This window comes from Microtus oregoni, unplaced genomic scaffold (assembly GCF_018167655.1).
Source record: "Microtus oregoni isolate MIOR12 unplaced genomic scaffold, Mior012 000015F_ref0000493, whole genome shotgun sequence".
NCBI classification, from domain to species: Eukaryota; Metazoa; Chordata; class Mammalia; order Rodentia; family Cricetidae; genus Microtus; species Microtus oregoni.
This window is the reverse complement of record NW_024543074.1, coordinates 3,858,796-3,883,147: the sequence shown is the minus strand read 5'-3', so window position 1 is coordinate 3,883,147 and position 24,352 is coordinate 3,858,796. Positions and strand designations below refer to the sequence as shown.

At 52.7% G+C, this 24,352-nt stretch overlaps 1 protein-coding gene across 2 annotated transcripts; it reads right to left on the bottom strand.

Annotated features, from left to right (window-relative positions):
• Positions 1–15,814: 15,814 nt before the first annotated feature.
• On the bottom strand, positions 15,815–21,130 carry Dlx4 (distal-less homeobox 4). 2 transcript variants are annotated; one of them, XR_005975671.1, is made up of 2 exons: positions 19,284–19,384; positions 15,815–17,144 (listed from the first exon to the last, which is right to left on the bottom strand). XR_005975671.1 is itself a non-coding variant. In XM_041665601.1 (2 exons), exons 1-2 carry the CDS (start codon positions 20,942–20,944, stop codon positions 16,792–16,794), a joined length of 639 nt encoding a protein of 212 aa, XP_041521535.1. In that variant the 5' UTR covers positions 20,945–21,130; the 3' UTR covers positions 15,815–16,791. The 2 variants fall into 2 exon arrangements, 1 of the variants encoding a protein (XP_041521535.1); XM_041665601.1 differs by lacking the exon at positions 19,284–19,384 and adding an exon at positions 20,659–21,130.
• Between the last annotated feature and the right edge of the window lie 3,222 nt (positions 21,131–24,352).

Here is a 24,352-nt window from a genome sequence, read left to right as displayed (position 1 = left end):
GCACCCACCTGGCCTGCGCCCCGCCCCCACGAAGGACCCCCCAGGACCAGGCAGAAGGTGCCCTATCCTAGCGACACTCAGGAATCATCCAGGGGCACAGGGGAAAGACTCCCTTCCCCCTCCCTTGTCCCTTCCAGGGACCCAAGAACCTCCAGATGAGATATGCGTGGACCAAGGATGCCCCCCTAAACCAACCTCCTTCCTCCTGCTTAGACTGGGGTGCCCTCCAGATATCGAGGCATTTAGCTCCGGTGGAGACAGCACGCGCGCTCTCTGCTCCAGGAACCGGCGTGGTCTTCCAGCCTCTCCGACACAGTAGAGAACTCCGAAAGGGGGAAGAGTCGGAGTATCTGCAGATCCCGCCTGCTCTGGGGTACCAGGGACCATGGATTCCAGCACTGCCAGACCTAAGTCATCCGGGCAACCAAGCCACTCTTGAGCCACTCTTTGAAAGACATTGGACACTGCATCATGGCTGATCCTCAAGGTGGGGGCCTGACCTAGCCCTCATTTAAGATTTGAGGGTTAAACCAAAGAAAACTCCCCCCAATGAGGAAACCTTTTAATGTCCAGGGAAGAGTTAAAGGAGCCTTCTCTCCACCCCTTCCCTGGGGAGAAGGGCCACCCGTGTGTGTTTTTCCTAAGGACCCCATTTCTTCTTCCATGTACAGGACTTTGCACAACTCTGGTTTTAAAAGCTGTTGAAGCATAGGACAACAAAGGGCATTGTTAACAGTTAGGACCAAATCCCACTCATCTCACAGGGCGGGCAGTTCTGCTCTGTCCCCCACCCCTACCCCTGTCACCCCTTCCTTTTCTCCCAGTAAGCTGGCAGTCTGGGGGGTCAAACCCCAACTCTCTGCAGAGATACACCAGGCAAGACAAATCCCCAAACACTCCCTTCACCGCAGCTTTGGAAAGGGATCGCTTCCCCTCAGCTGCAGGATGCAAGAGAGGAGTCGCAGACAGAGGAAGCCTAAGACTCAGTGCCTTAGGGGTGAGGCTGGCTGCTCAGAGGGCTGGTACCAGTAGTGCCTCTCCCTGGCCCAGGCGTCCCCCCAAAGCTAACTTTCTTCTGCCCCTGATGTGGTAAGACATCGAAGAAAAGGAGAGGTAAAAGACTGTAGTTATATATATAGTGTGTGTTTTTTTTGTTGTTGTTTTTTTTTAAAAGAGCAACCAAGAGAAGCAGCCTCCTCCCTTGTGGTTTCCTATTTATGTGACCCTGTTCCTCCTGGACCAATCTCCCTGTGTGTTGCAAACCGAAAGAGGGATGTGGGCTCCTACTGGATTTGGGTTTTGTGGGAGGTACAGGAGTAAGGAGAGATGTGGTGGGTCTCCGAGTCCCACCCCAAGGGGACAGGAGTGAAGCCAGCTCCCACCCCTCCCCAGCCTTCTCATTTCTGCTTTCTTACTGGACCAGTCTTTATATATAATGTTAATAAAATAAAAAAAAAAGAAGAAGAAGAAAATAACCACAGTGCTCTTTGAACTGGAGACTAGCGGCAGGCAGTTCTGAAGGGAGGACTGGAGTTGGGAGTTCTGTTAAGTGAAGAGGGCCCTCTGAGCTTCTAGGGGATGCTGAGATGGGGGGGCAGGTGCTCCTGACCCTGTGGCTACCCACATTGTGAGCAGGCCTGGGTGGAGGCTCCCAACCAAGGCCTCCCTGACTCCACTCTGCTTGCTGGCTTGGCGTTTTTCCATCAGCCAGCTGTCCTCTGCCACCACCACCGCTGTTGCCAGGTCACCTGGGGCTGCACTTTGATCTTGAGTTCACACATAGACATGCTTGCACATGCGTGTAAAACCCCCTGCCTCCACGCCCAGGCACTCCCAGCCCCTCACCCACCTGTCTATCCCTTTTAGCTCGGGTGACAGTGGGGCCAGCCAACAGGAGGTACTGATCCTAGAGCTGGTGGGACCTAAGACTGGGATTGGGAAGCTATGAGTTGGGGGAGGAGGGGTCTGTGTTTGCCTTCTTGGGGAGGGTGTGGTCCTGGCCCAGAATCTTCTAGATGCTGTCACTGACTGCATATGCTGGAAGTGCTGACCCCTGCTTCCAGATCCCAACTCCAAGGCTTCTGAGAGGAGAATGAGTATGTGAGCACCCGTGGGCGGGTGTGTGCGTGTGTGTGCGCGTGTGTGTGTGTGTGTGCGCGCGCGTGCACCAGGAGATGGCATAGATGCATGACCACACTATGAAGCTTTCTATCTGATAGACACATGATATCTCTTGTTACATGTACATGAAGTCCCACTAGAAAAATCATTACCCTTTGAGAAAAATGACATCCCTTACACACACACACACACACACACACCTGAGGCCGGTGAACATTACACTTACATAACAAACTAAAGAGAGCTAGGCCCCCCAATACACAAGTGCAGAACACACTCAGGTTCCCCTGTCACACACATACATGCACACACATGTGCACAGAAGCATTCTTGTTCAGAAAGCCAGGATACACTCAGCAGCCACTGTGACCCAACTCAGCCTGGAACTACTACCCGGTCTTAGTGCCCAGTCAGACAGAGACTCTGGGGGCCTATGGAGCCAGACACGGTAAAGATGAGAAGACAGAGCGTGGGCGCCACACAGAAGCTCTGTCCTCAGGACAGGACCTCAGCCCCTTCCTTGGCCTGTACCTCTCCAAGTAGGCCTCACCCATTCTGCAAGCCAGCCAGGGAAGAGGCCACGCCCATGTGACTGACTTGGACTGGCAAGGGTTAAGCTGGCAGCTGCCAGGCGGGGCTGCGCTGAGCTTTTGGTTTGAGGGCTGCGTGCAGGCAGGAGCAGCAAGGCGGCAGCCGGGCAGACTCGCTGGAGACACCGCATTTTATTAGGGCTGGGCTGCCAGCGAAGGGAGGGAGAGAGGAGAAAAGGGCAGAGAGAGGAAGGAAGGAGGGAGGCTGGGCGGGCGGGCAGGCGGTGACGGATGAAAGGGTGTTGTAAGGGCCTAATTCCTCCCAGCTCATCCCAGCTCTGTCAGGCTGGATTAACTGCCCAGGTGACCTCCCGCGGGGTCAGCCCCACCCCTGACCTCCCCTTCCTCCTTTCCTCACCTCCAGGCCCACCTCTAGGCCAGGGGTCAGCTTGCCCTTCACCCACACTGATGAGGAGCCCAGTAGGGACAAAAGCTTGGGGGAGGGACCTGGCAGCATGCCAAGGTGGGACTACAGAGCCCACCCTTCTTCCAGGTGCTGCCTGACTACACACATTGTCTCTGGGCAATCTACAGGGACGAAGGGGCAGGCTGGGGAACCCCAGTCTGCCTGAAGGCCGCTGCTGTCCAAGATCTTGATGTTATATAACAGGTGGCATTTGATAAACTACCTGGTGAACAACAATTGGGCAGATGAGTAGGATAGTGCCCATTTTTCAACTGGGAAAACTGAGGCTCCAGCTATAGTAGAGTTGATGCTTAGCATACATGAAGGCTTGGATTCAACACCTAGCACCACAAAAGAAAAGGAGGAGGGGAAGGAAAAAGAGAAGTCTGGGCATAGTGGTTCAGGTCTGTAATCCCAGACCTCTGGAGGTTGCAACAGGAGATTTGAGAATTTAGGTCAGCCTGGATTAAATATTAAATTTAAGGCCAGCCTGAGCAACACAGTGAATTCAAGGCTATCTTGGGCTACATAGTAAGAACCTGCTTCAAACAAACAAACAAACCAAGAGGGGTGGGGAGGGAGACAATGTGCCAGGCAGCATGGTGGCACACGCCTTTAATCCCAGCAGAGGCAGGCAGATCTCTGAGTTTGCAGCCAGCCTGGTCTACAGAACAAGTTCCAGGACAGCCAGGGCTGCACAAAGAAACCCTGTCTGGAAAACCTAGACCACAAGAGGGCAAAAATAAAAGTCGAGGCTGAAGAGCCTGTGGAGGTCACACAGCAAATCCAAGACAGAGCTGAGATTTGAACCCAGGTCTTCACAGAGAACGAGTTCTCTGGATGGACTTTTTCTGTCAGTCAATGGTACAGTGCTGGCAGAATCTAAAAGGTGACCCTAACTCCACCAAGCTGTCCCACGTGGTCAGCCCTCCACAGGCTTCTTCCCAGAGAGGTCTAAGGGGAGGGAGGGCCAGCCTTCCTCCTCTGGGCAAGCCCTAAGAAAAGCTTAACGTTGTGGTCAGGAACATGCGCTCTGGAGTCTTTTGGATCTGGTCTTCGTGACTTTACTGGCTGTGTGGCCCTGGCCAAGTCACTTAACCTTTCTGAACTCACCTGTAATATCGGGATGACCCTACCAACCAGCCGAGCTGTGGGGAAGATTAAGGGGATAATCTAAGTAAAATGCTTAACAAGGCACCCAGCCCTGGTGAAACCTGCTTAGTGAATGAATGGAAGCGGCTACTGGCAATCTGACTTGTCCTGTTCTCCATTCAGCCTTGGACCGAATCTCATTCATAACATTGGCTGACTGGCCATCTCTGCATTGCCACACTGGCTGATCCACCAACTCTGGGTGCTTGCAAAAAAAAAAAAAAAAAAAAAAAAAAAAAGGCCAGCCGCTGTTTCCTGAGCTGTGTGGCAGGCAAGGACAGCCACGGCCTGTGGAAGGACCTCAGACCCTGAGCTGAGACCTCCAGGACCAGAAGCAGATGAAACATTTTGAGACCCACAGTCAGCTGAGAAAGCTGGGGCAGATGGGAAGGAAGCTTTGAAGGGCTGCACCAGAGAGAGAAGGGGCAGTCTGAGCAGTGTCTGCAATGGTGGGCACAAGCCCTGTGAAGACATGGGCTTGCACAAGGCTCCCCTAACCCCACGGGACGGAAAGGAACAAGACCTAAGAGAGCAGCAGAAGACTGAATCCCGAGTGATGTCAGGCGAGAGCCCAGGAGGCAAGGGCCAGGCTCAGAAGATCCCGGATCCTTCCTGGATGCTGAGCTCATTAAAAGTGATGTTCTGACTGTTTCCATCCTCTCTGGTGGGCCAGTAGCTGCCCTCACACCTTGAACCTGGAGAAGGAAAGGCCCCGGCCCTCTGGGTGGAGGAAGCAACCCTTGAGGATATGAATGAGAAGGATTGTTATAATCCTGACCCTGAGGAGGGTCCTAGGTGCTGAGAGATCTTAAAGAGATCCAATCCAGCCTCCATACACCATTCCGATGGCAACCTACAATTTACCCTCTCCTCCTGCAAAGCCCCATACGGACTGACACCCTATGAATGAAAGGGGGCAAGTCTGTGTACCAGAGCAAGGAGCCTGCTACCCAGCTCCTGTGTGGGGGCCCCCGGTTGGATTACTAAGCCCAGAGTGGATCAGATGGGAAGGGGAGCACACTTGGGGGGGGGGGAGACCCAACAGCCAGCACATGGCCTCTGTTTTTCCAGCTTTAATTGCAGTTTAATCGCTGTAATAAGCTGTTTACAGCACCCCACCGCCCCAGACTGGTAGGCTCAGAGGCCAAAAAGTGCTTGGAGCTGAGTTTCCTCTGTCAGCCCAGAGGAGGAGGGCAGGAGGAGAGTGGGCATGGGCTCTGGTGGGATAGGAGCAGGAGGAGGAAGTGGGAGGCTGAGGGAGAAGCGAGCAGCATGGGTCAAGAAGTTAAGGATGAAGACAAGGCAAGCTTTCCTCCACGGAGCCCAGCACCTCCTCTTCCAGAAGGTCCTCCCTGAACTTGAGCCCTCAGTCCCTAGTCAGTTTTTCTCCTTTGTCTCTCAGAAATGCTTCTCACACCAAGTCAGCCACTCGGTCTAGGCCTCTCTCTGCTTGGCTCTGAGAGAGCCTGCATGGTCCCTCCAGTTCGGAGCACAGGCATGGGCTTTGCTGTGGTTCTGTCCAGCCTGGGGAGAATGGCAGGCCAAGAAGGAGAGAGCCTTTCTTTTTTATTTTTTGTTTTGGTTTTTCGAGACAGGGTTTCTCTGTAGCTTTGGAGCCTGTCCTGGAACTAGCTCTTGTAGACCAAGCTGGACTCGAACTTACAATGATCCACCTGCCTCTGTCTGGGATTAAAGGCGTGTGCCGCCTGTCTTGAGAGATTCTTTCTATTCACATCCTGGGGCCAGAGCTGGAGGCAGAGAACCAGCAGGCAGACTCCAGGGCAGGGCCTTGGGTACCACCCCAGGAGGTGTCTTGCACGGCTGGAGAATCAGGATGCCCACAGAACCTGGAGGATGAGCACAATTAGGTGGAGAGCTCCCAGGACCCTCACGCAGGCCCACTCTCAGCATTAGCTGGGGGGCTGCCAGAGTGGGTGGGACCAGTGATGACTGCCTCAAGTTAGGCAGGCTGTTGGGGGTTATCGAGATGACAGGAGGGAAACGGGGTTCATGGTCACATTCCTGTGTAACTGAGGAGCAGAGACTGCCATCCTCTAAAAGGAGAGACAGAGAGAGCTCTGAGGACTGGGACCCCTGTACCCCGCTACATTTGCGCAGGCTGTTCTGAGTGGGTGCTCAACCCCTGACAGCTCCCTGGAGAGCTTTCTTCTGTCAGCCAGAAGGCTGGAGAGTGGTAGAAGCTGCCTGGGGGTGCAAGATCAGGACATTGATCTGATGAACCCCCAGGGAGAGCCCTAGTATGCTGAGCCCCCCCGCGGGGGGCACTAGGGAAGGTGCTGCTCTCTACTCAAGGTGAGGAGGAGCTGAGGGTACCCAGGAAGGGGGCATCCTGAGAAGGGGAACCAACAAAAGGCGGGGCCTGTGGGTCCAAATTCCTGGGCTGTCTCCCAGGACAAATCAGCGCAGGACTGTTACTGTTTGCTGAGTAAGCAGGAGGAGGCTCCACACCCAGAGGATCAGCTGCCGTGAGGGAGGGGCGTCCCCTCCCCCCCAGGCGGTTCACCTCGCACCTGGCAAACAGCAACAGCGCACCCTTCCCTGTGCGCCACACTGAGGGCACCCGGCCACGTCATGCGACGCGTGTGGCACAGTCCCACACCCACCCCTGGGGCCAGTCGGTTGTGCCCTGAGCTCAGGAAACACCAATGGCAGAAGAGGGAAGAATGAGACAACCTCCATCCAGGGAGCAGCGGCAGCCAGAGGAGTGTGTAGGCCTGAGGGGGCAGGGGGCAGGCTGCAAGGCAAGGAAGCAGATGAAACTGCTCCAAAGTGCTGGATAGGACTCGATAAGGACCTACTGTGTGCCAGGCACACAGCTTCTGGGCCAAGAGCTTTCCTGAGCCCCGTCTTATTGGATCCTGATAAGAAAGGCCAGTGCCATTATGATCCCATCTTACAGGTGAGATACCTGAGGCTGTGTGACCTCAGGCCAGTCACTTACCCTCTCTGAACCAGGCTTTCACTCACCTATAAAATGAAGCTAATCATCTCTGTCTTTTAGGACTGCGAAGGAAATGGAATGGGATAGCACACGTATGCGAAGGAAGGGCTTGGCACACAGCTTGGCACCATGCTGAGAGCTCAGACCGCTGTCACTTTTCTATTAAGTCATCTACAGGCAATCCAGATACCCCCGCTGACCCTAGGGAAGTCTTAGCACCCTCAATGGACGCTCAGAAGTGGGTCCTCCTCCTCTGTGGAAGGAGGTCTCCCGTAGAATTCTTCTTTATGTGGCTGGTCACATGACTCGGTGGATAGAAGAGCTTGCCACACAAGCTGGAGGACCTGTGTTTGATTCCTGAAGCCACAATGGGTGTCCATATGGCGCACTAGCCTGGAGAAACAAGAGGGATAGAGAGAACTGACTGCCAAAAGTTCTAGCATACTTGTGCCTGCAAATATGCACACACAGCACTCATGCATGCTTGCACACGCATGCACACGCATGCATGTGCAGTACACACACACAATTGAGCATGCATGTGAGCACACATTCTAAAAAGAATTCTTCCTTCTACGGTGAAAGGGCTTTGTTTATTCCAGTGTAAACCTGCTGTAGCGAAGGGACAGTCACTTAGGAAGGGCTATATCCTGGGACCAGCAGAAAGGACAACGGTAGGAGCCAGGGGTGTACCCTGACAGTAGCTTGTTGGTTTACATTTATTTCCCGTATAAGAGGGATATTTTCCTTCTTTTATTGCCGTACTAGAGAACTGTTACTGAGGTCTTATATGTATCCTGTATTTAGCCACCATATTAAGTCTCCTTATCTTAGGTGTGTGTGTGTGCGTGCACGTGTGTGTTCATGTGTATGTTCAATTCTGTAGAATTCTCAGAATTTCTAGGTGTCAATCAAATGCCAAAGAAAACACTTGTTCTCCCCTTCTCCCACACCTCGTGTGAGTGTTCTGGGGTTAGGAGCAGGGAAATGTTTCTGGAATGAAGAAGTCAGGCTGACATGGTGGCACAGATCGGTAATCTCAACACTCAGAAGGAGGATGTAGGAAGGCTGTGGGTTGAGAGTAGCCTGGACTACACTTGAAGGCTCTGTCCCAAAAAGAAATAATTTAAAAAAATACGCTGGGTTGTGGTGGTGTACACCTTTAAACCCAGCACTTGGAAGGCAGAGGCAGGCAGAACTCTGCGAGTTTGAGGCCAGCCTGGTCTACAGAATGAGTTCCAGGACAGCCAAGATTGTTACACAAAGAAATCCTGTCTCGAAAAACCCAATAATAAATAAATAAAAGAAGTTAGTGGGCTCACCTGCCTCAGTGTTAGCTATGCCCTTCAGGCTGGGCCTCACCTCCTTGGGAGCCACCCTCCTTAGACCCAGTGGACTGTCCTGGAAGCACAGAAGGACCTTCCCCTTAGCCACCTCCTGTGTACCCGCCTCCCCTCATCACAAAGCGGTTCACACACACACACACACACACACACACACACGCGCGCGCGTGCGCATGCAAACGCACATGCAAACACAAACACAAGCACACACATGCACACACACACGCAAACACACACATACACGCACACATACACATACACACACACTGCCGGAAGTCTGAGGGAGCCTGTACACATTGCAGCTCTGCTCACAGTGGGTCACCACACAGAGACACATGCTTAGAGCAGGCTCTGAAGCAGAGAATGGCGAGGTTCAGGGGCCTGGGTGAGACTCACGGAGCTAAGTTCTCCTGCTCAGCAGTCACTATAGTGCAGCGCTCTGTGGAGTTTTTAAAAAATATTTTTATTAAATGTATTCATTTATTCATGTATGAGCTCCCACGTGACGACGCCGAGGTTAGAAGTCAACGTTCAGGAGCTGCTTTTCTTCTGCCCTGTGGGTCCTGGGGTTGAACTCAGGTTGTCAGGCCTGGGAGTGGGAGGTGCCCGTACACCACTGAGCCATCCTTTTCCTGAGGGCTGGGAATGGAATCCTCACAGGCTAAGCAGGTGCCCCTACTGAGTTATACCCAGTCCGAGTCCCACAGTAACCTCAGGAAGTAGGCGTTATCATCTTCATTTGTCTGGTGAGATGCAAGGTTATGGAGGTGGACTTGAACTCAGGGACCTAGCTGTTAATGCATTGGCTTTCCAGGGTGGAAATGTATCCTTGCAGTGGTTGGTTCCTGTCACAAACTAGAGTCACCTAGGAAGAGAGAACCTCAACTGAGGGGTTGCCTCCATCAGATTGGACTCTGCGCATGTCTGTGGAGCATTTCCTTGACTTATGATTGATATGGGAAAGCCCCATCCCCTGGGCAGGTGGCTCAGGGTTGTATATGAAAGCAAGCTGAGCCAGGCAGTGGTGTGGCACACACCTTTGATCCCAGCATTTGTGAGGCAGAGGCAGGCAGGTATCTGTCAGTTCGAGGCCAGCCTGGTTTACAAAGTGAGTTCCAGGACAACCAGAGAAACCCTCTTTCAGAAAAAAAAAGACAGAAAAAAAAGTGTTCTACCAACTGAGCTAAACCCCCCACCCCAGGATACACCATTTTGCTCATTAGCCCTGACGCAGAGGTGAGGAAATCAAGACCCAGGAGGATAAAGTACCCTGCCCTAAGTCTGTCAGCTGAACATCTGCACTCCAGGGACCACATGATAAAATGATGAAGTCTAGAAGAGAAGGTAAATTTTCTTAGCAGCAGGGGGGTTATTTCTTCTTTTCCAGATGGAGTTGCCAAAGGCTGGGAGGGCCCAGAGCTGAGTCTTAAGGCAGAATTCCAGGTTTGGGAAGGGAGGCCCAAGCCTCGAGGAAGTGAGACAAAGGCCTAGGGTCACAGGGGTAGAAGGCCCTGCCTTGGTGGACCCAGCTGATCCCCCTGGGCTCAGGGAATGTGACAGAAGTTAGGCATTAGGCAGAGGCACATTAGGAGCCCTCGTGCAGTCTGGCTTCCCTGAGGAGCTGTTGGAGCAAAGAATTCCCCAGGGCCTCAGGGCTGGGAGGAGCAGTCTGTGGCAGGCCCCAGCTTGCAGAGGCCCAGAGTGTCTGGGTCCTCTGTCCGGAGAGAGGAATGGCCCAGTGCCTGTGGAGGCCTTGCTGGTGCTCAGCCCCTCCTCATAAAGAGAGCATCAGGGTTGGAGGAAGGGTAATCTCTGGCAACCTGGGTCTTGGGGGAGCCTGTAAGCCATCTTGTCTTCCTTCATGTGGGGCAGGACAGAGAAAGAGGGCAGGGTAGCACACTTGAGCCAATCACGTGCCTTGTGTTTTAGTCACAGACTTGCCAATGGAGGCCTCAGACAGAAGTTTTCTTCTGGGCAGTGAGCTGCAAGAGACTTCCTAAGGTCTCGGCTGAGCTCTGAAAGGTAGCTAGCTGGTCCAGGAGGAAATCTGAAGGAAGACACCATCGCCTGGAAGGGAGTTCACCTCTCCATTTGGGAACCAGAGAAGCTGAGGACTGGCACCAGGAGGAGACAAATCAGAAAACCTACCATTCTCCATGGGGTCCACTCCTTTCCCCTTTCTGGGCTGGCCCTATCAGGCTCAGTGGCTTAGTAGCTCAAGGTCAGACAAAGCCGCAGAACACATCCTATCTGATCCAGAGAAGCAGAGTTTCCTGGAGAGCTGGCAGTCTAATGGGAGATTCTGAGTCTGCCTTAGAAACCTCTAGCCTTGAAGGGAAGTGGTGGTAACACCACTGTCCCCAGCAAAAGGGAGTCCGGGGAGTTGCAGAGAGTCTGTAACTTGTCCAGGTCACCCAGTAAGCAGTAGCAAACACAGGCTCCAAGCCTACAGCCTTCTCTGCCAGCCAGGGACCCTGGGTCCCTTTGTCCCTCCTTCAGGCTGGAGTTGGTGTCAGAGCAGGGGAACAGAAAGATCCATGGAGAAGTCCAGAAGAAAGCCCCCATCCTTAACTAGTTTTGAGTGGCAGCACCGAGTGCTATGGGCATGTCTGGGAGCCAGCCTGAAGTGTGTGGGGAGGAGCTAGGCACGGGAGTTCTAGCCCAAGCTCGGAGAAAGAGGCAGGCAAGGCTTCTACGAGCAAAGAAAATGAAATTATCAATTTATGGCCATTCAACCTCCCTCCCCAGCAGCGCCTAGGGAAGCATGTCCAGAAAACATTAGCCAGGGCAAAGGATGGGGTGAGAGAAAAGCCCGAGGATCGAAATAAAAAAAATCTGTGTTCCTGGGCTGGAGAGATGGCTCAGAGGTTAAGAGCATTGCCTGCTCTTCCAAAGGTCCTGAGTTCAATTCCCAGCAACCATATGGTGGCTTACAACCATCTGTAATGGGGTCTGGTGCCCTCTTCTGGCCTGCAGGCATACATGGAAGGAATGCTGTATACATAATAAATAAATAAATTTAAAAAAAAAAGAAAAGAAAAAAAAGAAAAAAAAATCTGTGTTCCTGCACACATTGCACAGAGAGAGAGAAAAAAAAGAGAGAGACAGAGACAGAGAAATGAGGACTGAAAGAAACTGCAGACTTTCCCCCCTTCTTTTTAGATATGTACTTATTTAATTCATTTTTAATTGTTATTTTTAATAGTTTATTTAACTTTATTTTATGTGCATTGGTGGGAAGGTATCAGATCCCATGGAACTGGAGTTATAGACAGTTGTGAGCTGCCATGTGGGTACTGGGAATTGAACCTGGGTCCTCTGGAGGAGCAGCCAATGCTCTTATCTGCTGAGCCATCTCTCCAGCCCTATTTAATTTATTTTGAGACGGGGCACCCTATGTAGCTCTGGCTGGCCTGGGACTCCAGAATGCTGGAATTAAAGCACATACTATCACACACCAGCCTCTTTCTGGTTTTCTTTCTCTCGCTTCTCACCTCCTTCCTTGACAGAGCCTCATGTGGGCCAGGCTGGCTTTGGACATTTATGTAGCTGAGAATGACATTGTCGCTTCCTCCCCAACCCAGGCTGCTCCCTTGTTGCCCAGGGTCCTCAGGCTGGCCTGTTGACAGGAACTCAGTGTTTCTCCACTTGTGCTGGGTCTGAGCTGGCTGGGGCATGGGAGGGAGAGGCATGAGGTGGTAGAGACACAGGTTCCCCTCTCCGGAGCTTGCCCATTGTGAAGCAGCAGCCACCAAGGACTCACTGAGGGAATTAATTCCTCCTTGGCCCCACTCCCAACAGCCCTGCAGCTAGGAGAAGGGGTGCTTTGCCCTGGAAGCGATGGGAGAAAAGGAAGCTGAGGGACCCCTTCTGGGATGGGAGGAGCAAAGGTGGAAGATGGGATGCGGCAATCTTTTCTGCATTAAGTGACTTTTTCTTTTGCATCTTAATCGTTAAAGCATTATGTCCTGGAACATGGGATCCCAAGGAATGGGGCACTCCATCCTTCTCCTCACCAGCCCGTGACCGGAGGCCCGTGAGGGAAGAACTATCCGGGTAAAGATGGAGTGGGGACAGGAACACCAAATCGCAAAACGCTTTGGGGGAGGAAGAAACTAGTGACTCTGGGGCCAGAAGGCTGACAGCAGATTTACCATGGAAGGGAAGACGATGGAAGGGATTTGAATTGGACACCAGGCAGAACCAGAGAGTGCTGGAGTAGAGGAGAGGAGAGATCGTGGGAGGGGACAGAAAGGGCATCTCAGAAGACTTGGGAACCAGCAGTCACTGTCCACCTCCAGTGGTTCCTACCCCACTGACCCATATCCCCCATATATTCTAGGAAGGGCCTTGATCTCCGCAGCTCCCTCTACACAGGCCTCAGCTACCTGGATAACATTCCATCGCCCCTGGATCCAATCCCACAGGCAAGCCCAGGCATCCAAAATCCAGGGAGGCTGGGGCTGAGTAATCAGCTGCTCTAGCCGTGGAGCCCAGTAGTGTCGTGGGGGAGGGGAGGGAGGAGCTTCCCACCCCCACCTCTCACAGGCACGACGGATTCAGGGATGGAGGAGGGGCAGCCTGTCACTCCAGTGTCTTCTCACCCTCCTCCCACTGCCACATTCTCCCTCTTCCCACCTGCAAGCAATTTGGCCAATGGGAGGGCAGCTAAGATTGCCGGGTGGAATCCTTCTAGATCTGGGTGCATTTGGTGAGGAGGGGGCTACCTCCTTCCCCACTCTAGACCCTGTATAACCTTTTCCTCTTCACAGAAGCAAATTACTCGTAATTATCTCACATCCAAAGCCTTCAGGAGCTGCTTCCAAAATTGCTTTAATTGAATTAATTGAATCTCATTTGGTCAGGGGAGAGGATGGGGGGCCATACCTTAAAATAGTACAGGGGAGTGGGGGGGTGAGTTACCCAGAAGGAGGCCACTTTCCTGGGGCTGAGACCCTGGAAGTGGTAGCACATACCCCTACGTACACACTGCCGGTTCTGCGGCCTTGGCTGATTTTGGTTGAGCAAGACGCTGTCCTTTTCGAGGGAGGACCTAGCCTGAGTCTTTCTCTCTAATGGTGATGGCTGAGAGGTGTTGTAGTGTATTTCCGGCTCCATCCTTCCTCCCCTACCTTGGGGAGGCAGGTAACTAGATGGCTATAGGAACTCACCTGCCAACTGAGCTATCCCCTCCTGTCATTCCCTCGGCAGCTGTGAAGGTCATTTATAAAGTGCTCCTTGTGTGCCAGGCACCACGTCAAGGCTGTTACAAGCACTATCTCATTTCAGCATCACAACCAGATGGGATGCAAATCCTATTATCCTTAACCGCTCTTGTCTGCGGAGGTAAGAAATAAAGCACAGAGAGGTTAAGAAACTCACCAAAAGTCACAAAGCAAGCATCACTGCTGGCACTCTTTGGAGACCAAAGTCTACCTTCAGGCTTCCCTTTCCTTTGTCGATCCAGTGCCCCCAGCGGAGCTTCATCCTGGGGAGAACACACATGGTTCCCCCAGTATCTAAAGAGGTGGAGGTGAGGTGAGGTCCTCTTGGAATTCCTCCAGTTCATCACCACCTAGAAGTCTGAGGCAACTGGACCAGCTCCCAAATAGAAAAGAGGCTCATTTCCCCTGGAAAGGGGCACAGGGGGCAAGGGAAGGGGGGTGCCGCAGGCTCAGCTGGTCGCTGGCTGAGAGAGCAATTACACTATTGCTACTTAACTTTACAACCCAGGCTGTTGTTTTAACGACGCGACTCGTGTTGGGCTGTCCAATTAATCTGCCTTTGGAGGCTTTCCGAGATGGGGCGGTAGATCTTATCTTGCGCTGTGGAAAGAGGAGTGTGTAGCCTGCATGGCAGGGAACAGCTACCCCCAGGGCCCTTGGCCTCAGAGAAGACCCAGAGGAGCCATCTGGGGCCAGCCACCCCGTAGAGAAATGGAGCCGGGGTCCCAGGGCCAAGGGGGTGGGTTTGAAAAGGAGGAAGGGAAAGGATCTTTCCAGTGGCCATCTTCACCCCTCACTGCTCACAGGGAAATCTTCCGTGTGTCTTCGGGGGAGTGGCCGTGACAAAGAAGAAATGCTTGCAGGCATCCCTAGGTGAGACACGTCCACTGACAGTGATAGCCCCTCTGTCCTCCCTGTGACCCCAAAGCAAGCTTCTTTCTAGTTTGGGGTTGGCTGAAAGTGTCCCACTGGGCTTTTCAGATGGGGACTGGTGCCCTCAGCTTGTTGTGATGGGGAACAGGTCAGGCAGTGGGCGGGGAAACTAGTCTTTGAAGCCTTTGGCCTGGAATTGGAGGCCCCTCCTCAGTCCCTGGGGCTACTCAGGCCTGAATTCTCTGAATGACTGACCCTGTCCTCAGCCCACCTCCTATGCTGTCTGTGTGCTGGGAGCTGTGGCACCCAGCAAATCGAATCGTGATGCTGCCAAGGCCTGATGTTCTGGGAGCCAACTGGCCTTCTCACCTGGCCCTAACCCCATTAGCCCACGCTGGCTTCTGGATGGTGCCCACATGGCCTCTGTCCTGCTTTCCCTCCACCTCTTGTCACACTGTCTCCCGTCATCTGTTTAGCCACCTGTTAGCCTGAAGCATCTGTCCCTGTCACCAGGGTGGTACCCCTAGAACCTACCCAGCAGGAGATCCATAGATGTGCATTGGATGGAGAATTCCAGTTCCTGCTGGTGTCTTTCCTCCCCCATCTCTTTCTGTCGCCCAAAGCCATTCGACCCCTAGCAGCCTGGACTGAGGGAGAACACGGTGGCTGTGAGGTGCCTGACTCCTCCACAGCTGGCCCAGGAGGTAACTGCTGCCAAAGGCCACTCTGACTGGCCTTTCCCTCTCTGAGCATCTTCCCATTTCCTACGGTGCTATGAGCACTGCCAGGGCATTCCAGAGCTAGAACCACAGAGCTAGCTGGTGGCAGAGGCATAACAAGGTTCTACAGTTGGGCTGGAGAGATGGCGCAGTGGGTTAAGAGTACCGACTGCTCTTTCAGAGAATCTGGGTCTAATTCCCAGCACCCACATACCCTCACACGGACATACATGCAGGCAAAACACCAATGCACATAAAATAAAAATAATAAATCACTATAAGAAAAAAGAATCTAGTATCTATGACTTCTGGTCAAGGGGAGGCTGTATCAGAGGGCAGAGAAAAATGAGCAACCGGCAGCAACCGGGATGAACGGAGGATACAAGCATATATAACACCCAAGACTCTGAAGGATTCTTTGTTCTGTTTTTTGTATACATTTTAATCTCTAAAGCTTGTGATTTGAGAGATGGCAAGACCCTGGGGATGCTGGACAGAATAATGGTGAATTGGAACAGTACCTTGGGTCGAGGCAACCGTGAGGAGCTGAAGTGTCAAGCCCACCCCATTATCTGGAGGCAGCTATGCCTGCAATGATCCAGAGAATCTGTCCCGTTTCTTCCCCTGGGCTTCCAAGAACATGAGCAGGTGAACTCGTTAGTATCCAGGATGGAAGGTAGTGGGCCTAGGCTCTTAATCCACCCCTGTTGATTTAACCCAGGACTTATCAACTCAAAATGGATAGGTATAGAAGTAGAGGACCACTGAAAAGAAGCACAAATTGCCCACAGGCTAATACTCTTCCCACCCCCATCCCCAAGACAGGAGTTCTCTGTGTAGCTTTGGAACCCACTCTATAGACCAGGCCTCAAACTCAAGAGAAATCCGCCTGTCTCTGCCTCCCGCGTGCCGGGATTAAAGGCGTGCACCACCACCGCCAGGCCAACACTCCATATTTTTGTTTTGGTGCTGGGGCCTCTTACATGTTAAGCACTTACTCTACCACTGGACCGCACCTCCAGCTAGGGAGGTAATGGGCTGACCATCACTGATAACTGGTAGATGAAAAACAGAGGCTTTATGGCCGACAACAGAGACTGTGTCCACTTCTGGATTTGTTCATGGACGGGCTGGTAGGGCCCAAGGTGCGGGCCAGAAATAATATTTGTTTTCTTCCTGGCTTAGATCCTAGGCTGTGGTGGGGCTGCAGTCATTTGAAGAGGGGGGAGAGGCAAGACCATCGCAGTCTAAACTCTAGCCAGTGCCGCTCTCTAAAGTCTTTGTCCTGCCAGAGGGAGGAGATGTCCAGTCCATGGTAGCACTGGGGACAGATTAAAGATTAAAGCCTTTGATTTAGCTATCTGGCTTGGAGATCCAGACCCCAACTCTGTTCTTTTTTCTCATTTTGCTTCTTGTCTTGAGAAAATCCATCTGGAGCTGGTTTCCTCTCCCCCCAGAAGGAGAGCAGGTGCGATGTCCTGGGCTTGACAGGAGGGTTGGAGCCTAACCAGCCCCTTTTCTAGACTCATAGCATCTGAGGCAGAAGCCGCACATCTGGGGAGCTGATACCAGGCTCTGAAGCCATTGCCATGGCCACTGGTAGGCAGGGCGCCTGCCTTGAGTAGACCCCAGAGGGATGAAAGATTTGGGGAGCAGGGAGAGGGTCTCCCAGAGAAGTCTTCTTCCTGCTCTCCAGAGTTCTGTTGCAGGAGTTTCTTCTGTTTGGAGCCTTTGTTCTGAAACCAATCTTTACCTTTGGGAGAAAAAGAAGAGGATACATTAGAAGTGTCCCTGAAAGCGTTGAGAATGGGAAAGGGACCTAGCTACAGAGTGAGCCTTGTGAACCTTCGCTCCAGCCCTCCACTTCTGGAAGGCCCTCAGTCTCAACTTCCGGTCTGCTGCCCTCCTCTTCTGGTGTCCAATTCTCCTCTAGTATATGCCCTTGCTGCCGATCAGCTGTGGACATCCGTGGAGAGCTGTCAGCAGAATCATGGGTCTCTTCCATGGGGTCTCAGAAACCAGGGACTGGGAAGCTTTACACTTGGGGATGGGACTGGCCCTACTTGGGTTTGGGTGAGTTCAAGCTGCGCTGAGGGCTTTCAGACAGGGCCAGTACTGTGTGTGCTGGAAATGCTGGCTCAGGTGTTCATGCAGCTGCAGCCTGGAATAGATGGTTCTGGGTTGTGCAGCTTCCTGGTCAGGGGCTGCTGGGACAGCACTGTTTTCTCTGATCCTTGGAGGCAGCAGAAAGCTGTGTTGTAAGCGTGTGGAGTGAGCAGGTGAGTCAGGTATTTCCATAGGCTCAAGCCATTGGGAATCAGCAAAACTAGTGCGGCCAACAACCTGGGTCTCAGTGCGTATTGGTGGGGGGAGCCCTGTCTATTTCTCTGCCTTTTGAATTTACAAATTTACACCAGCAACTTGTGGATTCAAGCTGAAGTTCTTGCCCTGTTGAAGTTACCACCATGGCTCCCACCGTGGGAGGTCGGAATTCAGTAGCTACAGTGGTACCTGCTTAGATAAGAGCCAGGGCAAAAGACTCATGGAGGGCTGAGCTAAGGTCTAAAGATGAGGAAGGTACCCTCTGACTTCTGAAAGGGGTCTGTATAAGTCTGCCTCGAATGCCAATACCAAGGCGGGGAGCCTTAGTGTACTTTGCTGTAAAAGTGACCATCCCTTTCTTTCCCTCCGACATCTGACTCGGAGGCTTTTTCTGGGTCCAGAATAGCAGCGACAGCAATACTGGTCGTTTCTGGCCCAGCTGCGGGGCAGTGGAATGGGATCTGGTCCTGCTCCCCAAACCCCACTCCGCCCCTGCCTGTCAGCCAGGTTCTCCAAGCTCAGCTATGGGCTGTGGAGTCAGGATTGAGGCCTTGGGTCTCCGTTCCTGAAACCTGGGCTCCAACCTGTGCCAGTCTATGGGATACTGAGACTGTCCAAGAGGATGAGAGAAGTGGGTGGATGAAGAGGCAAAATGCTTGCCTACGATGACAAAATGCTCGGGTGACAGTCGCCCCATTCCCTGCCTGTCTGCTGTGAAGACGCCAGACAAGAGCAAGCAGAATGTCCCCCATACACCACCCCCCATGGCAGGAGTAGCTTCTGTCCTTCTGCTCCTCATTCATCCCTAGACTAGCATCAGGGTTCCCGCCCACAGGCCACAGTCACCGCTGCCTTCACCTCCCCCGCAGCTCTCATCCGTGCCCTTGGGGGCTGCGGGCTCTGAGGTCCATTCGATCAATTCCCAGAAAAGGCTTTTAGTTTCCGCTCCCGCCCGAGGCTGTCCAGTTTTTCTCTCTTCGATCCCACCGCTTTCCTGGGGCTGGCAGCCAGCGACCACCCGCGCCCTGGACGGAGGTTGCCAGGACCGTGCAGTTCGGACGGTGCTGCACGAAGAAAGACAGTTTGGATTGCTGAACTCTCAGAGCAGGTCACCTTCCAGGTGCCTTCCGGGACAGCTGCCTTTCTCCATACTAGTTGTGGCAAGTCACAACTGGATCTACCCCGGTCGCAATAACGGGTCCCCAGGGCCTCCCTGGAGGCACGGGCACCGCACCCGCAGCCTTAACGGGGTGTTGGTGAGGCTCTCCTCTCTCTCTGAGCCAAGAGCCTCCCGGGGATGGAGTTTGCACACGGAGTGTGGGTTTAGTAGACCCTAAGCCCTCTGTCTTTCTCCAATCGTTCATTCAGGAACGGGGCGGTCCACACAGTTCCAACAGCGAAATGCTAAGGTCTATTTTAAAGACGTACTCGCTTGTGAATGCGAGCGTCTGGAGTCCGTGGTTTTTCGTTGGATCCGGGTAAAGAATGTACTAGAAAGAATTTTCCACTCCATTGTTCTTGGACCAGGCAAGGGACAGCAGAATATGGAAGACAGACCCGACTACTCTACCTTATTGCCAGAATAGTTCTCCCGAGGTAAGATCAGGTTCCCCATGTGCACAGACACCATATATATCAAGTTGCCCAGGCTGGCCTCAAACTCAGGGTCCTCCTGTTTCTGCTTCCCCAGTGTATATTAGCATATCTAAAAAGAAAGTCCAAGAGGTATGTAAAAACTCTGCCTTCCTCCTTTCCTTCAACCAGACCCAGCAACCCAGGAGACCCACCCCCAGTTCTGCAACAGAAGGGATTAACTTTCTGGGTTTCTAAAGAAGTTCCCTAAAGTCCCCCTTCCCTGGCTCCATTCCTTGAGGAAAATGAATTTGCATCCTTTCTTCCTGCCTCGGTTTCTCCAAACATAAAACAAGGAATTCGAGACCCCGTTCTAAGTGACTTCGGGTCTGGGGGGTTCATAAATTTATGTCAGAGTAACAGGGGAAAAGAGAGAAACATCTTGGTTTGGGGCTGACTACAACGAAGTCATCTGGCAGATGTGCACGGCTGGGAGAGCGCCAAGGGCAACAGGAACAATGCAAAGGGACTGGGAAGTCTGTACACCAGGGTCTATGGATAGCCAGCATCCTCGCAGTGCCAGCCAAGGCCTCGGAAGGCCAGCTAGCCCCTTGTCTTCACTGAGGCCTTCTAGTGAGTGCTTTCTCTGGAGCTCAGATTTGCTGCAGGCAACAACAGGAACTGGGCCTAATCTATCCCTAAATTAAGGGTGAGGATGGTTTAAGTGTAGGGCTGAGGTGGCCAGGGAAAGGCTTTGAGACTGACCAGCCTGTAACTTTATTCTTTGAACAATGGTTGGTAGGGTCCTACACCCAGATTCTGTAGGAGCCAGCTACCAAACAGTTAGGCACCTCTAGAAAAAAAAAGGGGGTGGAGTCCAGGAAAGGAGAAGGATCCCCTCCTAGTTGTCCACCTATCTCTTGCTTGCTGGGAATTGATTTCTGTTCATTAGTGTTTGGCTCGAATACTGGTTTCTGGGACCAGACCTCGAGAAGGGTGATGTAAGGGAAAGGGGTGAAGGGTGAGGAGAATCTCGGGAAAGGAGCTAGGTCTCCATCCCCATATCTGGATTATGATAGTTTTCTGTTACACAGAGGTATGCACACAACTCCACTACTCCAGGGGTGGGGTAGGAGGCCCTCCCGCCGGCTTCACAAAACTGCAAATCGAAACCAGGTCGGATCTAAAAAGAAAACCTAGATCAACTCGCCTCCGCTCCTCCCCCCATCCTTTCTCCCTCCCCCTACCGCCGATTCCGTGGAACCCGAGTACCATTTGAATCCCGCTAGCCGCGTGTAAACAGAAGAGGGGGAAATTTATGAAAACACAACTTAGACCCGAGAGGTGAGAAGAGCCTCCGCGGCCACACTTACCTGTTTCAAGTTCCTGAGGGTGCTCAACTGGCGGGTGGAAGGGCTGAGACCACGCCGCCGAGAGTTGCTGGCTGGGCAGGTAGGCGTCTCCTGGGGTTGCTGGCTCAGGGTAGGAATAGGGCAGGAGATGACCATAAGGCTGGGAGTAGGACAAATCGGGGGAAGCTGCGGTTTCGGGGGACAGGCCAAGCGGGTAGGCAGCCACTACCGACGGGGTGGGGGCGAGGTCCGGGAAGACTACGTTGGAGGCTTCGCGGCCAGGAAGGGAACAGGGTAAAGAGGTCATTGTGGCCGATACTCGGCCACAGGGCCTAGGTCATAGACCTGCACGCCGTCTACGCTCTATGCCAACACCTTTCAAAGTCTCCAGAATTGAGGCAGATGAATCCCCCCAACCCCCAGCAAGCCATCCCACACTTCAGATCCCAGAGAAAATGTAGCTTTAAACCTCTTCTGGGTGAGAGCTAGCACCCTAAAAAGAGGTTTTGGGGGTGCCCCGTGATTTTCCCCTCCCCCCTAAGTTTTGGGTCCCCATCTTCTCCTCCGGGTTCCGTTCCCGGGATCACACGGAGTCCCCCGCCCACTTAGACACCCGGGATTGGGTATCGTACGGTGACCTCAGGGAGGCCCAGAGCTGGGCCCGCCCCCCAGTTAGCACACCCCGGGAAACGGGAGGGGTGCGGTGCGCAAGCCCCGGGCCCGGCACCTACTCCAAGTTGCTGGAGACAAGAGGAGTCAGGAAATCTCGGTAACAATGTCCAAAGTGCTAGGAAATTGGGCCTGGGATGGCCAAGGGGCGAGGGGAGCTACATGGTGACTAGAGACGCTGCGCGGACTCAGAACCTGTGTTCGCGCTCTGCGGGTCGCGCCGGTGCGCAGGTCTCCAAGCTGCCTGGGCTCTGAGAGGGAGTGGAAAGCAGGTCGCCAGCGCCGGTCGCTTATTCAGCGCGTCGGAATGCGTAGCTGCTGAGCGATGGCAGTTTGTTGGTAAACAGACGCTGGGGCCTGGAGGGTGCCGCCTGGCGCCCAGCCTGCCCCGCACGCGCGTGGCGCGCACGCCCCCACCGGGTGCCCAGAGCCTGGCACGCCGCGACCGCCGCGACTGCGCCTCACCACCCCCAGTGCAGGCTTCCGCTTCCGCCAGGGGCCCCGGTTTGGTTGCGACACCACAGCTCCTGCTGGCCCTTGCTGGAGGGAATCTGCTGTCTGGGATTCGCCTGTATCGAGCCCCGCCTTTCCTGGCACTCTGCTCAAACTGTAGCCTTGTATGAACTGGGACAAAATCTGGGAATGGGGGGGGGGGTGAATCTAGTTTTGGAGGCTCCTGAGAGGACACAGAAAATAGGCTAGCTCATTTGCACTTCCAGGCTGTGTGCAGGACCTGCCTCTGAAGGACATGCAAGGCCTTATGAACATGTATCCATGCATGCAAACCTCTGTTGCCCCATGTGCAAAAATACACAGGGAATTCATCTAAGCACCACATATATGTTGTCATATACCAGTATCCCTTTATGAAAAGAGGCTCATTTATGAACCTGCTAACACAGACTTTCTTTTTTTCTTCCGAGACCGTGTTTCTCTGTGTAACCTTGGCTCCTGGAAGTCACTCTGCAGACCAGGCTGGCCAGGAACTCAAAGATCTGCCTGCCTCTTCCTGAGTGCTGGGATAAAAGGCGTGTACTGGGATAAAAGACACATGCCAGCCATCACTGCCAGGCTCCAACACAGACTTTAAGGTGTGGTGCATATACATCTGCATATACAAATAAGAACAACTCTTTGAATAAAAGCACAGCATTAAAGCCGATGAGATGGTTTGGCAGATAAGGCACTTGCCTTCAAACCTGACAATCTGAGTTGGGTTCTTCCATATGATGGAAGGAAAGGACAGACTCCCAGGAGCTATTCTCTGACCTCCATATGTGGGCTTTGTTATGCATGGACCCGCACACATACAGGTAACACAAAACCAAATAAAAGTAGCAAATTTTAAAATTAAAAAGCACTATGCTTGCTGTCTACAAATGTATTACAAGCCAAATCACTGATACCCATTCTCAAAAATACGATAACCCAAACATATGCTCATGTACCTACCTACCGCAAGGAAGATAAGTCCCCTCCCCCATATCTAAGCTGTTTCACAGAATGAGAGACAGTTCTTTTGTTGTGGTTTGGTTTGCTTTTTCGAGGCAGAGTTTCTCTGTCGTGCTGGCTGTCCTGAACTAATTCTGTAGACCAGGTTGGCCTTGAATTTAGAGATCTGATTGCCCCTGCCTCTGTAGTGATGGGGATTAAAGGCAAAGGCACTTACCACCATTGCCTAGTTCTGTCCCTTAGCCCACAAATCCACGCAGATTCCCTAGTAAACCCAACACACTTGATCCTTCTGTTATGCAAGCCATCTTCATGCTTGTGCTCGCGCGCGCACACACACACACACACTTAGGGCTTAAAGGAAAGGTAGCAAACTTAGGGTGTTGGGAAAGAAGACAGCAATTAGAGAAAAAGGCAAGACTGGAAGAGTAGAGGAAGGCGCTACGCTGTGGGCAGATGTAGGCCTTATAAAACAGACAAAGTCTGGGGCTGGAGAGAGGACTTGATGGTTAAGAGCACTGGCTGGTCTTCCAGAGGACCGGGTTCAATTCCCAGCACCCATGTGGCAACACACAACCATATGCAACTCCAGTTCCAGGGGATGTGACACCCTCTTCTGGCCTCTGGTCCCCAGGTTGTACACAGGCAGTACACCCTTACACATAAAATAAAAATAAATCAAAAAAGAAAGTCTCCGGGAATGTCTAGGGACTGTTGAAATTTGCAAGCTGGAGAAAAGGAATCTGTCCCCCAAGGAGCATAAATTAGTTATTCCAGGAAAAGGCCTGCTTGCCAGTGGTGTAGAGTTCTCTACCTTCTGATTCTGGATCTCGATGAGGGGGCTCTGGAGGAGACCCTCTTTCTCAGGTTGACTGGGGAGTTTGCTCGGCAGGTAAATGCTATTTTCATGTAGGATCCTTCACCCTTCCCCAGGCTCCAGTCATACCTACTCCTTGGAGCTGGGGCTATGAACTGGGGACATTGCTTTCCAAGCTTGCTTTCTTTCTCTCTCTCTCTCTCTCTCTCTCTCTCTCTCTCTCTCTCTTCCCCCTCCCCTCTGGTTTTTTGAGACAGGGATTCTCTGTGTAACAGCAGTAGTTACCCTGGAATTAGCTCAGGTACACCAGGTTGGCCTAGAACTCACAGAGATCCGCCTGTCTCTGCCTCCCAAGTGCTGGATTAAAGGGGTGCACCACCACTGCCCTGCTCCAAGTTTTCTTTTCTTCTGCACTATCTTCTCTGTTCTTTTATTTTGTTTTGGTTTTGTTTTGGTTTTGAGACAGTAGTAGGTATCTCTGTGTAGCTCTGGCTGTCCTGGGACTCTCGCCCTATAGACTAGGCTGGCCTTGAACTTACAGAAATCTGCTTGCCTCTGCCTCCTGAGTGTGGGGACTGAAGGTGTGTGCCACCACTGCCAAGCTAGCTGTCCTGTTCTTCCGAAGGGAAGCCTTCATAGTGTTCCAAAGGATGGCCTCTCTGGCCATGTGAATCAAAGGAAGAGAATGCCCTTTGAGGTGGGGCTGGCTGTCAGGGCAGGTTTCATCAGGGCTCTTTTGAAGCTAGAACAGAACGGAAAGAATGACGGAGGACCACT

Excerpts from the sequence above, each read along its gene's own strand:
- Dlx4 (XM_041665601.1), bottom strand. The coding sequence starts at position 20,944 with ATGACCTCTTTACCCTGTTCCCTTCCTGGCCGCGAAGCCTCCAACGTA. Across the intron at positions 17,145-20,658 it reads CCCTCAGGAACTTGAAACAG|GTAAAGATTGGTTTCAGAAC; the intron begins GTAAGTGTGGCC and ends TTTCTCCCAAAG.